The sequence below is a fragment of the Plasmopara halstedii genome (genome assembly GCF_900000015.1).
Source record: "Plasmopara halstedii genome assembly, contig: Scaffold_7, whole genome shotgun sequence".
In the NCBI taxonomy this organism is placed as follows: domain Eukaryota; phylum Oomycota; class Peronosporomycetes; order Peronosporales; family Peronosporaceae; genus Plasmopara; species Plasmopara halstedii.
The window spans coordinates 193,305-206,404 of record NW_020186929.1 but is presented as its reverse complement, the minus strand read 5'-3'; the positions used below and the strand labels follow the sequence as shown (position 1 = coordinate 206,404).

Below are 13,100 nucleotides of genomic sequence, written 5' to 3'. Positions count from 1 at the left end.
TTCTACCTAAAAATGGTGGGTCGTTTCTGAGTTAATTTAATTGGTCAAAACTAAGCTCTGCAATTCAATTGATTGACAACGAGTTAACCTGACACGAGTCATGGCGACGCGGGCGCGTTCGCTACATGCCGCAATGGAAGAAGCTTCATCATCCGGCGTTAAAAAAAGATTGAGCTTCACTATTAGCGACGATGACGGAGCAAATGATGAAAAAAAAATACGGGAGAATTTCTGTCAGCGCAATGACATCTGTAATGATATATCCAGCCAAGGCATGAATAGTGTCAAAGCGATCGATACGAGAGGAAATCATCGCTACCGCACTCGACGTATGGAAAGGACTGATGTGTATAGTAGGAAAGATACGCTATACCGACGGCACGATTTGCCATCAGCTGACAAGGTTAAGCAACACCGACGATCTAGCTCTGAGCAGAGCACACCGACGTCGCACAGAAGAGCAGAGCTTGCTAGACAGTGCGTTGTTGCAAAACTGAAGCTTAACATTATTCGTCCAGTGTCAATTTAACGATGGTTGGGCAGAGGCATGGGCAGAAGCAGAGGTAGAGGCAGTAGATCGATGTCACCTCCGTGTGCAAGTCCAGCGACAACATTGAGTAATACTCTTGGAACGACCCTGTCTATCCAAAGTCCTTTACTTGGTCGACGACAATATCAAGGCGAAAAAGTGGTGTTGAAGAAGCTCAGCGTTGATGGCTGCCCGGTATGTTGTAGAACGATTTATGCAAAGGTAGTAAGTCTTGATTTTGTTCCAAGTCTAATTAGTGGCGCGTAGAATTATTTTGTTGATTCATTCGAGAAAGTTCAAACAATTCGATGGCTTGGAGCAGGCATCTCGGCGGATGTGTTCAAGGTCAGACGAATTTATGTCTCTGGAGTTGCATACGATAAATTTGCGATGCTTAATAGGTCAAGGATCCACTGAGTGGTGAATTTTTTGCCATTAAAAAGTCGAAGCAAGCTCTGCGCAACGAACGGGAACGGTATAAGATTCAAACTGGGAAGCGTTGGTATACTGACGCCTCCTTGCTTTCAACAGTGACGTCTTAGCCCGGGAAATAATGATTTTAGAAAAGCTGACTCTGTCACGGCACAACTTTGACAACATCGTGCGATATTATCAAGCTTGGCAGGAAAATGGCGCGTACACTCTTCAAAATGTTTTGAGAATAGGTTCACTTATCATACTTGTGATCGCCAACAGAAATGTTTTATTTGCAAATGGAGTTATGCGAGGGTGGCACGTTGCAAGATTTGATCACGATGAGAAATCGCGAATTACTTCCTGAATATTGTTTGTGGAATATTTTACGGGACATTGCAAGTGGGCTAAAAATTTTGTCTGATTACGATATCGTTCACCTCGATATCAAACCTGACAACATCTTTGTCACGGAAGACGGACGTTTAAAAATTGGCGATTTTGGTATGGCCGGGAATGTGATCGAATCTACCAAAATAGCAAGCAAAGCAGACTTTCTTGAAGGCGATGCGAAATATATAGCGAGAGAGCTGCTTTCTAGCACCAACAGACTACCTTCGGCTGACATTTTCTGCCTAGGTAAATTTAGTTTCTACATGACGATGGTATTCAATAGTCACGTACGTGTATTGCAGGTATCATGATGCTGGAAATTGCGACAGGAAAGAAGCTGCCCGAAGCAGGAAAGGAGTGGCATGACCTTCGAACAGGTCATTTGCCAACACTTCCGTGCGTATACTCAAATGATATAAAAGGAATTATCAAGCAGGTACGAAGATCGATTACCACATCATGATTGATGTTCAAGCTACTTAATTCCATGTAAAGATGATGCACCCAGATCCTCCAAAACGACCTACCGCAGCTGAAATTCTGCAAAATTCACGCGTGCAGACTGCCACAGAGCCCGTCACTCTTATTCAGAAGGTAAAATCATTTTCACTGGGTTTTGTTTTCGATCGTGTCAGCTAGCTAAACCTTTTTTCTTGTCTGATAGCACGCAATAAGACAAAAACTTTTTGTGCCTTCAAAATTGCGAAACAATACGAATCGGTCAACGCAAAAAGGTTTGCTCACTCCCCATAAAACACGTCGATTATTAACATTTAACATGACAACATGAAAATAACATTTTTTTCCTACCAAATCAAAAGAATGCAGTGCAACTTTTATTTAAATTTGAGACTGAAGTTACCTAATCGCTAACCGGTCCTGTGAACCGCCCGCTATTGATATTACTTGGTTGGCGTTAAGGGCTTTAACGTCGTGACCGCAATAATAGCAATTCAGTATCCCTTTTCTTCACGTGACAGCAAGAGTACGTAACCTGCAACTGTTAACGGAACATCAGATTGCTTACACGACGTGCTTTGATGTATCCATAGTGAAGTTTAACTCGACCGTGTCCTCGTCGCGCCGCAAAAGCCGCAAGGCACATTTCGGCGCTCACTCGACCCAGCGTCGTGTGCTTATGAGTGCGCCGTTGTCAAAGGATTTGCAGAACAAGTACAATGTAAGTTAGTACACTGGTACTTTCAGCGTTGTAAGTCCATGTCAGATTACTCATCAAAGAGACTGGCACTTCATGGCATCGCGGGAACCGTAAGTGTCGATGCCCCAATCCAAGACAGCAAAAACTCTAACACTAGGTATGATCCATGATCCAAGACTCATCAAATTATGCCTTAATATTGCTAGGTTCATAGCCTGCCAATCCGTAAAGAAGACGAGGTCTTGATTGTGCGCGGCTCTCAGAAGTCTCGTGAGGGCCGAGTAATTGCTGTGTACCGTAAGAAATTCGTCATTCACGTTGAGCGTGTTGTGCGCGAAAAATCCAACGGCGCTTCTGTGCCCATCGGTATTGATGCCTCTAAGGTTGTTATTACTAAGCTTAAGCTCGACAAGGACCGCAAAAAGATCTTGGAGCGCAAAAACCGTGCTGTATCTGAGACGGAGAAGGGAAAGTTCACGGAACAGGATGTTGCCATGGCTACTGTCGATTAAGGAGCACTTGGTCGCCATTTGAATACCATCCCGAGTGTTTTTATCGTTAAGAAAAGGAAGGTTACACGAGAAAGTTAAGCAGATTTGGTGATCTGCTCGATAGGATAATGTTGATAATGCAGATCCCAAAAGTGACATGCGTCTTACGATATCATGCCAATTATTGGTTTTTTCATTGCTCAACACGACGCTCACTCTGAAGCATGTTCATTTCTTGCTCTATCATTTGCTGAAGGGCGTTAGCGGGTTGGTCTGACACCAGCAGAACCAGTAGATTTATTAAATCTACCTCACGTTCAGCAAACTCACGCAATGTCAGCTCTTGCATCTTCAGACGACGTAGTAACTTATTGCATAACGGGAGGGCTTGTGGAAGGAATCGTGTGATTGCCGCAAGCAGCTTGTTTTCGCATTCATGTGCACTCTGGTCGCGCCGCCAGTCCTCACTTTTGCTCAAAAGTTTGGAGTGACGATCTTGAGTCATGCGATCGCCGTGCTTCTTTACAAATTGATCAAGGATTGCCACCTTCTTCTTTTCCTAGACATATACCGCTATCAGTAGATGATTGATATGTAGAGTGTTTTTACCCACGTTTTCAAGCGAGGCAAAATACATCCTAGCCGCACCAAGCTCTTCTAGCGTAGCTGCCTTTTCTTGCAAAAGCTTTTCATTTTCATGATTCAATTTATCTGCCATTTCACGGTACTGGTTTATTTCTGTACTAAGCCGCTGTTTGCTCAGTCGAGTAGCAATCAAGATTTCCTCTTTGACGCTTAAATCTCTAAACAATTCAAGCAGCAATCACGTCAAACTGTGCTCAGTGCAATTGACAATTGATCAGCTACTATTATCTATACCGCGAGAGCTGATCCACACGCCTTGTAGACTCGCCTGCTAGGCGACTGTGCACTTGGTGATGCCTGCATGGCACAGATTATGGTAAGGCAATTGAACACTTCGTACTTGAATAGAGATGATAAACAACCGTTCCCTTTTTCGACATTCCAATAACTCTCGCTTTAGTTTTCGATTTTCTGCGACCGAATTTCGATATCTCTTTTTCAGTCCAGGCGAAGAAATAGTTGATCTCATCTCACTTCCATCATCGCTCATCTGTAAACGACATTCAATTAAGCACATTTGTACAATCAATAGCACTTCGTACCCGAAGCTCCAAGGCGACATTTTGAGCTTGCAATTCCTGTATCTGAGCATGAAGATTGCTGATCTCATGTTCGTACTGCTCAAATAATTGTGGAACTGACGTGTGGTTTTCCAAAGCACGCACTTTGCTCCTAAGATCAAGATTTTTAAGTTTCATGCTTTCAATCTGTATTTCAAATGTTGCACGCATCTCTTGCTGATCTTGAAGCGTTTCCGCCAATCGAGATTCCGCTGCATCTTTCAATTGTTGTTGTTCTCGTACAATTGAAAGTAAAGCATCGTAGTTCTTGCGCAATAAATTCGCATCTGCAGCTTGAACTTTTTTTGCCGTTTTGACATCCAGACCGTCAACGACCGGAGCTCCCATGGCGCATGGAGGTACACCAGCCTTTCTCAATAATTTCAAAGTCACACTGTCAAGATTGGATGATTCAAAAGTATTTTTCGGTGCAGCATCATCATCATCCGCAGAAGTTTCTGGTATCAGTAACACTGTAGCTTCCACTACATTTTGTTTGGATCGTGATTTGTCGTACGACTCCTCAACAAGAAAAGGCATCTCCGACGCAAAGCAATTTTTAGCTGCATGATGTATCAAATGCGTTAACTCCTCGTCCAACTGATGCTTCGTTTGCTGGGCTTGGGGGTCTGCGGTCCTTTCACTCACACTCTCGTTGTGTTGAATCTGAGCGAAATCATTTGGAGTTGGATTTTGAACAATAAGTGGAAGTGGTGTATGCAACTCGGGTGTTGTTTTGCATTGAGAGAGCTGGGAATGAAGCACGTTGTCTAATTCGCATGGATTTCGTTCACTGCATGCTTTAATCTCTTCGACATCTTCCAGGGACTCGCGCAATCGCTCATATAAATCAGAAATAGTCGGCCGAGGTCGAGACTTGGCAAAGTTATGCTGAAGTGATCCATTCTTTCTTTGTTTTTTACGAAAAGAAGGTAATGCTAAGTCTGGTGAGATTTGTTCAGAAACGCGAAGAGCAGATATAATTGCATCGAAAGTGTCAACTGAGCCACTAAGAATGTCTTGCTTTCGTGAGGCGAAGGTCTTCAACCAGTTCAATGCTTCTGTTTCGTTCAAAGAAATCGGCACTGTTTGATGTTGAACTGAATTTATGCTCTCCACATGTCCATCTAGTCCCGGGGACGAAGTTACCTTCTTGTACTGCGACGACATCATCGAGCGATTACTTGACACACTTAAATCATAGTCGTTGTTACTGCCTTGCAAGCCTTCTTCTAAGTCGGTCAGACATGCTTTAAAGCACAACTGGTCATATGATACGCCCCGAATGGGCTTGCAGACACATTTATAGCCTTTTAAGCCAGATACTGCATTGAGCAGCCGAACACATTCTCGTAAACTGGAACGTGAGTCAATGATATAAGCGTACAGAAATGTCTTCGCATTCGCGTTTAGTAACGGCATCATGAAGTTTGACAGCATCATTTTGCTGGTCAAATTAAGTAAAGAAACCAAAGTGCGTTTGCTGTTCAGTCTTGAAGAAGGCGTAGACAATTTCAATTCCTTTAACATGTTGTAAAGCTCATTTCTTTCGTTTATCAAAATTTGGTCGTGATGATCTTTTTGGTCAACAAGATCGACGAGGTGGACAGTGCTTACCTGGCCGTTATAGAATAAAGCCAAGCGAACGAAGAAATGGGCATCATTTGCATTTTGCTTGCGCACAATATGATTCGTCTTGGCTGTGTGCACAATACGAAGTGCAGCAGCCAAAGACGGAGCCTCCAGAGAAACAAAATCCATGCGATCACCTGAAGTATTCGTTCTTGCTAGATCAACAGACTCTAGCAAGTCGATTGTTTGATTATTTACAATAATCCAGCTGCTAATCCCAAGTCGCCAAAATTCAGCTCCTGTTTCCGGAGGCTTGCCAAGATCTAAATGAGAAAAGAAAACGTAAAGCAGGCCCACGAGCTGTCCATAGACCTCTACAATATCATTGACTGCCGAATTCGGCTGCAGCACAAGGCGTTCTTCATTATTGTTTTTACCGAAAAGCAGTTGATACTTTTGCGTTGGATGCACACCCCACCCAATAATATTGGAATTGATCCCATCCTGTGCAGTTCGGAGAGCTGGTAACGTGATCTCAGTAAAAAAGTCAACTGAATGTGACGGTGAGTCTGACGTAAATACAGAATGAAATTTCCATTCCACCAAAGACTTCATAGTGTTGCCCTTTGGGGGCAAAGCGTTCGCTTGTGAACTTGTACTCGCGTTACCTCCTGAGACTTTTTCAGAAAGCCTAACGCAGTGATGTTGCGGTAGGGCCACAAATTCCGACGTCGCACGATTAGCACCATTGACGTAGCAAGACACGTGGATTTGGCTGAGAACTGGAGTGCCAAAGGTTTTAACACTATTTTCCATGGCAGCATTGTTAGTGCAGGCTAAATCAAAAGAAGAGTTGCTTTGGACTGACATCCTCTGTTGAAAGTTACGCCTCTTCGCCGAATACAACACAATTAGGCTGAAGCCTCTTGTCAATCGAAACGCAGTACAGACAGACGAAACGCATAAACGCTGAAGATCACATTCAAATAAAAACTAATTGACGCGCCTGTTGCTATGACCTCATTTTTCTCAAATATCCGCTAACTACCATAATTGGTACACCGGTAAACCCCTCTGGTCTCTGATCACCCTAGATTACACTATACTATACTTAATTGTGTTGCATCCACCGCCATCAAGATGCGGAGGTGGTGAGGCTGGATATAGAGGCAAGACCTGAAATCATTCATCGAATACTTCACGGCTGTGCTTTGCACGCAGTCAGTTGCCTGGATGCCTCTTCAAAAGTTTGAGCATCATACGCAGGGAGCAAGACAGAGAGAGGATGATATTCCCCATCTGAAAATGAAAACCCAGACGACTCACGGTTTGTATCATCGACAATATTATCAGCCAGAATTTCAGACCGCTCAAGCACTAAGTGCATATCTGACTTCCGTCCAACAGTTTCGACTAATTCATCAAAAAGTCCAACTTTCCACGCGACATGCTTCTGCTCCAAAAAATACCAAACACGGTACGCGTTCAAGAAGTGCGCATTGTCTAGTTTTTTGACAAGTGCACCGTTTACAGACTGGCGGTACACTTTCTGAATTCGCTGTACGTCGACGTCGACGTCGCTCAGGTCTACACCACTGTTCACAAGGAAGCGCAGCAACACCAGGAGCTCATATTCTGACGGCCGGTAGTGACCGCTGTGAGGATAAATAGTTTTTATGACCCCATTAGTAATCACCATCATACCTGCAGTCTGCACGCACTCGCCTCCAACAAAGCTAGTATGATGAATTCGAGGAATTTTCTTTGTCTCCTTTTGAGAGCCGTATAATACACCGTCTCGCAAAACAAAAATCCATCCGTCCGGTCCCGTTTCCACAACTTCTTGAGTCGCGACATGAACTACCAAACCGGTTTGCACTGAAAGTGCAAATTTCTGACGTTCGGCAGCCGTGTCACAGTACAACACGGTCTCACGCTCGAGCTTCGTTCTTGGCACACCAGCAACTTCGATTGATTCATCGTCAAGCCATTCCCAGAAGCTAGGCTTTGTAGGTTCCATTGGCTGACGCTTCCACTCTTTATAATACGCACGCAGATTCGCACCGTACCTAATGAAACATTCGCATCAGATAACGCTATTTCCCAAACGAAATGTAAAACGCACCGATGTTTGCGATCGCAGACTTCCAGCCAGCTTTTCTTATCCACAACCGAAATGTTTCCTGCGCTGTATCCTTTAACTAGCTTTGGCGAGTACTTCTTTGCCAGCATGACGATCTCTTGCATGTTTTGATATGTCGTTCGTCGGTTGGCACGCATGCCTTCCGCAGTCATCGGCTTGATTTGCTACCGAATTGCTCCCTTTGTTTAATCGCTGGGGCCACCGGCGCCAACTGTTCTATCAAGAGGTATTAGCCCACCCCCGTATCGTATTCAGCTTCGCTTTCAATATTCTCTGAAATCGTCACCACAGGGCTGAGTCACAGTAGTTACAACTATCTACTGAAGGCGCAGGGCGTGCGTGCGTTACACTGAATTGTAGCCCAAGCCAAATGACGTTCCTCTGTCCAGCTAACTGAAAGAGCGCAAGCGCAATAAGACAGAAAGTGGTACACACACTATAGGACTTAAGACAGCGCTAATATCGCTAGTCTGTGTGGTGGAGGAAGAAGACAAACGGCACAAAATGAGCTTGAGCACAAACGTCTTTATAGGCGAGTGTGATTCGCTCGATAACTTGTTTTGAGATTGTGAGAAAAATCTATCTCACTTTTCTTGGCAAAATATAAATGTGATAAATGGACTACTACAACAACAAGCAGCACAAATTGATAGACACGTTAGTTGATGTTAGTCCTTGCCAAGCGTCCCATCGTCCATCACTACGAGACAGGGTCAACCTACGCAATGGCTGTCTTCTAATCCTCACTGGTGTCTCTTTTTCTGAGCTGACTCTTCTCCACGAAGGCGCAAATTTTGTACTGAGCAATCTAACAAAAACTCGGAGATTTGGTAGACTTCTTGACCCGTCTTTGCACTACAGAGAATACCACAGCGGTAAGGGTAATATTTTAGCCAACCAAAGTGCGATAGTAGCAGTCTGGCCAATCATCGCAGGTTTTGAGCTAAAAATCTCTAAATAAAACATACCCCTAACCGGTTCAGCTAAATACACTGCTTACTTTGAGCCTTAAAAGACCCATTCTTTCGTGACAGCCAAGAGATGTGCCACCTGTTTGACATTGGAGCTGATACTACTTGCATCATGGGATTCATTGTCGGAAGGATGTAAATTTTGAGCTGTCTTGACTATTCGCATGTTACTGGCGAGATTCTGGACTTGTAACGTGACGATTATTCAACAAATATTCATGTCCAAAACAGTGTGATATCGGTGTCTGCCAAAAATATCACCGCTACAATTCCAACGCATTTGCACATCAAAGAGATGACAACCCTACACCACGTCTTCTCTTTGGACATGTAGCTAATAAGAAAAGGTTACATAACATTGAAGTTCAGAACTCATCCCAAAATGATCTAATGAAAAAGACACACGTATTCGATTGAAAAAAATAGTGTTATGCTAGCTTGATCACATAATTATTTGATGTTTTTCGGCCTGTCTGCTCACGATATCTTTTGAGCCGACGCAGCACGCACTACGGCAGATCCCTTCGTCATAATAGGCTGTAATATCATATGATATATTTCTTTTGAAGGCGTCACATCAGCAGATTTGTCATCTAGGTAATTGCCGATCTGACGTCGTGACGTCAGATCCTCCTGGCTTTTTGAAGAATAGTTTTATGGTGTCAGTGCCAATAAAAATGTCACGGTTTCTTGGGTATAAAGCCTTATTTTTTAATAAAATGACAGTCCCTATAATGCGCGCACGCTCAGGGTTAGACAGTGATGGAGAAATAGAGCAAAATTTACATCTTGTATGTCGAGATTATAACACACTTAGTCCACTGGACTTAACTCTCACGCGTCATGCAAATATTGTGATATGCCATCACTGCAAATCGTTATGCATTGCCAACTATGTCGACTCATCCTGTGCAGCTTTGCCGTACAATCGCAATGGGTTGCGCTACAAGCTCGAAAAAAAGTCATCGAAGCCTCCCGTGTTTTGTGAGACGTTACCCGATCATTGATATTCCCCTTTTTCACGGCACTACCAACACACCAAATATGACCGAAGTCACTCATTTCAAACACTGCGTATTGCCGCCGCGTACTTGCGCTCAGCCAGTCACCTGCATTTTTAAGTTGTATATTCAAACTTTAGACGAATGTCATATAATTTCTTCAACCATTTTCCATTTTTGGTGCATGTGAGAAGTTTCGTATACACACTTTAATTTGGATTCATACATTATCTGGAATCTCCGTTAAAATGGACAGTAACTGTGGCGCTACATACTGTAATGAAAGCAGCTGTTGAGGTCACCAGTTCTTATCGATCTGATAAAAAATGACAGACATGTGAGGAGAAAACGGCACTCGCTGAAGAAAACTTTAATCTTTCTCTACCTTAAAATGGGCTTAGAGGGTATACATACGCCGTAGTGAGATGTTCTGAGTGCGTGAGAGGCGTTGCGACAATTCATTTGGACAGTTCTGTTTCACGCTTCTAAAGCCAGAAAGTCATCTCATAGATGTTGTGGGTGCTCATTTGTTAGGGACAATCAATAGCAATAATCAGGCTTTTCCATGGTCGAAAAACGAATTTTCCTAAAACGCGATTTTGATGAATATAATTATTTCTTGATGGACTCTGGTATTTAGATGGGTGTTCAATGGGATAGTTGTTAGCGGCAGCTAGCTGCATTTATATTTACTTTAAAAAAATGTATCCGACGGCTAGCAAGACATGTGCGAAGCCATGACTCGTCGACTGAGACATATATTTCCATTTTACTAAAAGATATATAATAACAACACCAAAATTGAGGTAATGTTATTTAGCCATAGGTTTGCGTTGTCACAGCACACCAAATGTCACTGCTGACATCCGCACGTCAGATGTGCGAGCAGTACCTTACATGAACAACTTAAGATGTAATATCTCATGCGATTCACTGAATCTCAAAGGCTTAACTCGGAGTACATTTTTGCTCGAGTCAATAGCAAAACTCCGATCATAAAAACGTCTTGGTCTTCTGGATCGAAATAGCCGATGAATGGTCGTAAAGCTCAACGACATTGGAAGCTGGGCTGATGCAATAAGACGGTGACGTGTAAGGATATCAAAATTTGACCACATGTCCATACTCGCGACGTCTAATATTTTAACAAACTAGGTAAGCTGAGGACAAATTGAGACAAAAATATGTTGGTGACAATTAACTCGAGATCAGAACGAAAAAAAGTTATCGCTGAGCAGATTCTTTGGGAAGAGGAGCGCTATAATTACTGTCGTTCTAGAACGTGGTTATGACACTGTCGATCCAAAATTTTAATCGTCATTATTTTTCTAGAGACATTCCAGCTGGCGTAGTAACTAATTCTGCATCACTATCTGAGTGATAAATTGTTATCATCGAACATCTTTTCTTAGAATTAACGTCTCCGAGGCTGATGGTCCCTCAGGACGCTTCAACTGCTTGAAAAACGCTCTGGATATAGCGCTCACAACGAGTAAGCATATTATCTGCTAGAGGATTTAGTGGCAACAATCATTGCAGAAACCCGCTATCGAATATTTCGCGCATAAAGTTTTGTACATTTAAAATATCTAGTTAACCCAGTCATGCATATGAAGAATTTGGTGAAGCGATGCTCTATCTCTTGTTCAACTTAAACTGAGCAAAACAGCAGTTCCTGGAAACGTATCATACTATGATCTGCGCGGAGATTGTGTGGGATTAGTAAGAACATGTAATGCTGCTCAACACTTACAATTAAAAGAGCGTTTATCTGCAGACCTTTATTGAACGCTATCGTCATGTGAAATCGTTGAAACGAACAGTCAAATCGTTGTTTGTAGGCGAGATACAGAAAAACGATCTTTTGACACCAGCACATTCCAAGTGAAACTACAACTTTCATACATATATTTACAGGTATAGCCACTCCTATCCTACGATTACCGCCAACGGTGATAATTTGCCTGCCATCGAAGTCTGTACGGTGAAACTGACCGACCAAAGGGGACATCTGTATTAATATAGTTATCCATACTCCGGACCCAACACACGATTGGAATAAGCTAGAGAAATTGCGGAGCGCAGTATAGTGTGAACTTTAAAAACTCGTCATGCATATATAAATATCAAGCGTCTGTTTTCGGTCTCACAAATCAAAAAAGCGTATACTAAGCAAAAAATGCTGGTTTGTATAATGTGCCGGGAGTGACACTCAGTGGGAGCTCTGGCATGCTCGTATGTATTACTCGAATAAAAATGCTATCAAAAGACAGAGCTCGATGAAAGGTAAGCCTATCTATCATCAAGCAACGCTATGAGCTGAGTGTACGGAAGGGAAGAGATGGTGACATTTCTCCAGTGCGTTCAATCACTAATACAACACGCGTGCTGATGCTCGTGCATATGGGTGTCATGGGGTCAGGTTAATTGCCCGAAAAATTGTTAACAAACTATGCTACTAATCTTGGTGGTTTACTGCAATAGAAGAACGACGAGTTCCTAAAAAGAGCGACGTACACTTTCGATATAACTGTCAGAATGTAAAAAAGATTTGATTATGAAGTGTGTTGAGGACAGAAGGGCTATGTATATTCTGATATTTTTAAACGGCTTAAATTTATTTGCTATCTGCCTCATCAAGAGCAGAAGAGTTGTGTCGGATAAGCTCAATAGTAAGAGACGCTATATGGAAATTAGCGGGGTGTGAGTCTAAATTGTTCGCGCTCTAAGAGCGGGACGAACTAAACTGCAAGTCTTCGAAGACAGGAAGCAAGAACTTGCGCAAATGCTTGCCAAAGCTGACAATAGACTTGGTTTGCGCTTTGTTGATTCGCTGCCAAGCGAACTGACATTGAATGTGACTTGATCGGTGGCTTGGGAATCCACACAGCGCGATAAATTGAAGATCGCGGGATCACCGAAGCAAGCACGTATTCACGCTACTTGTGCAGCTTAGGTGAGGGAGCAGACGCATTTGCTCGCTGTTCGACGGCGATAACATAACTTCCGACAAGCCAAGTCGAGCCACGATCAGTAATTCTTACTGATACAGCCTCCGCAGCCACTCTGCCTGTAAGCCAGGAACCACACTCGCGAGAGTGTAGTCGATTTCCTCCTGCATCGGTTACGCGCTGGCGTCGCGTACGAATTCTACAGATGTGGTTCAGGCACCATGCCAAGGCATCGGCGATGTGCTGCACTGGTACGCGTCCGTGGATTCTG

The 13,100-nt window shown here is 43.2% G+C and overlaps 3 protein-coding genes across 3 annotated transcripts; 2 read left to right on the top strand and 1 right to left on the bottom strand.

Moving 5' to 3' along the window:
- Positions 1–100: 100 nt before the first annotated feature.
- Positions 101–529, top strand: PHALS_13886 (wee protein kinase; the record flags this gene model as incomplete). The annotated part of the gene is made up of 1 exon (XM_024727358.1): positions 101–529. One exon carries the CDS (start codon positions 101–103, stop codon positions 527–529), a length of 429 nt encoding a protein of 142 aa, XP_024571499.1.
- A 51-nt stretch (positions 530–580) lies between these two features.
- On the top strand, positions 581–3,007 carry PHALS_13885 (wee protein kinase; the record flags this gene model as incomplete). The annotated part of the gene is made up of 11 exons (XM_024727247.1): positions 581–724; positions 797–874; positions 931–1,004; positions 1,061–1,161; positions 1,226–1,582; positions 1,639–1,772; positions 1,832–1,930; positions 2,001–2,070; positions 2,286–2,321; positions 2,389–2,516; positions 2,702–3,007. 11 exons carry the CDS (start codon positions 581–583, stop codon positions 3,005–3,007), a joined length of 1,527 nt encoding a protein of 508 aa, XP_024571498.1.
- Positions 3,008–3,179: 172 nt separating this feature from the next.
- On the bottom strand, positions 3,180–8,058 carry PHALS_13884 (P-loop containing nucleoside triphosphate hydrolase; the record flags this gene model as incomplete). Its single annotated transcript, XM_024727136.1, has 9 exons — positions 3,180–3,545; positions 3,600–3,789; positions 3,866–3,928; positions 3,994–4,121; positions 4,174–6,568; positions 6,632–6,679; positions 7,026–7,398; positions 7,468–7,832; positions 7,889–8,058. 9 exons carry the CDS (start codon positions 8,056–8,058, stop codon positions 3,180–3,182), a joined length of 4,098 nt encoding a protein of 1,365 aa, XP_024571497.1.
- Between the last annotated feature and the right edge of the window lie 5,042 nt (positions 8,059–13,100).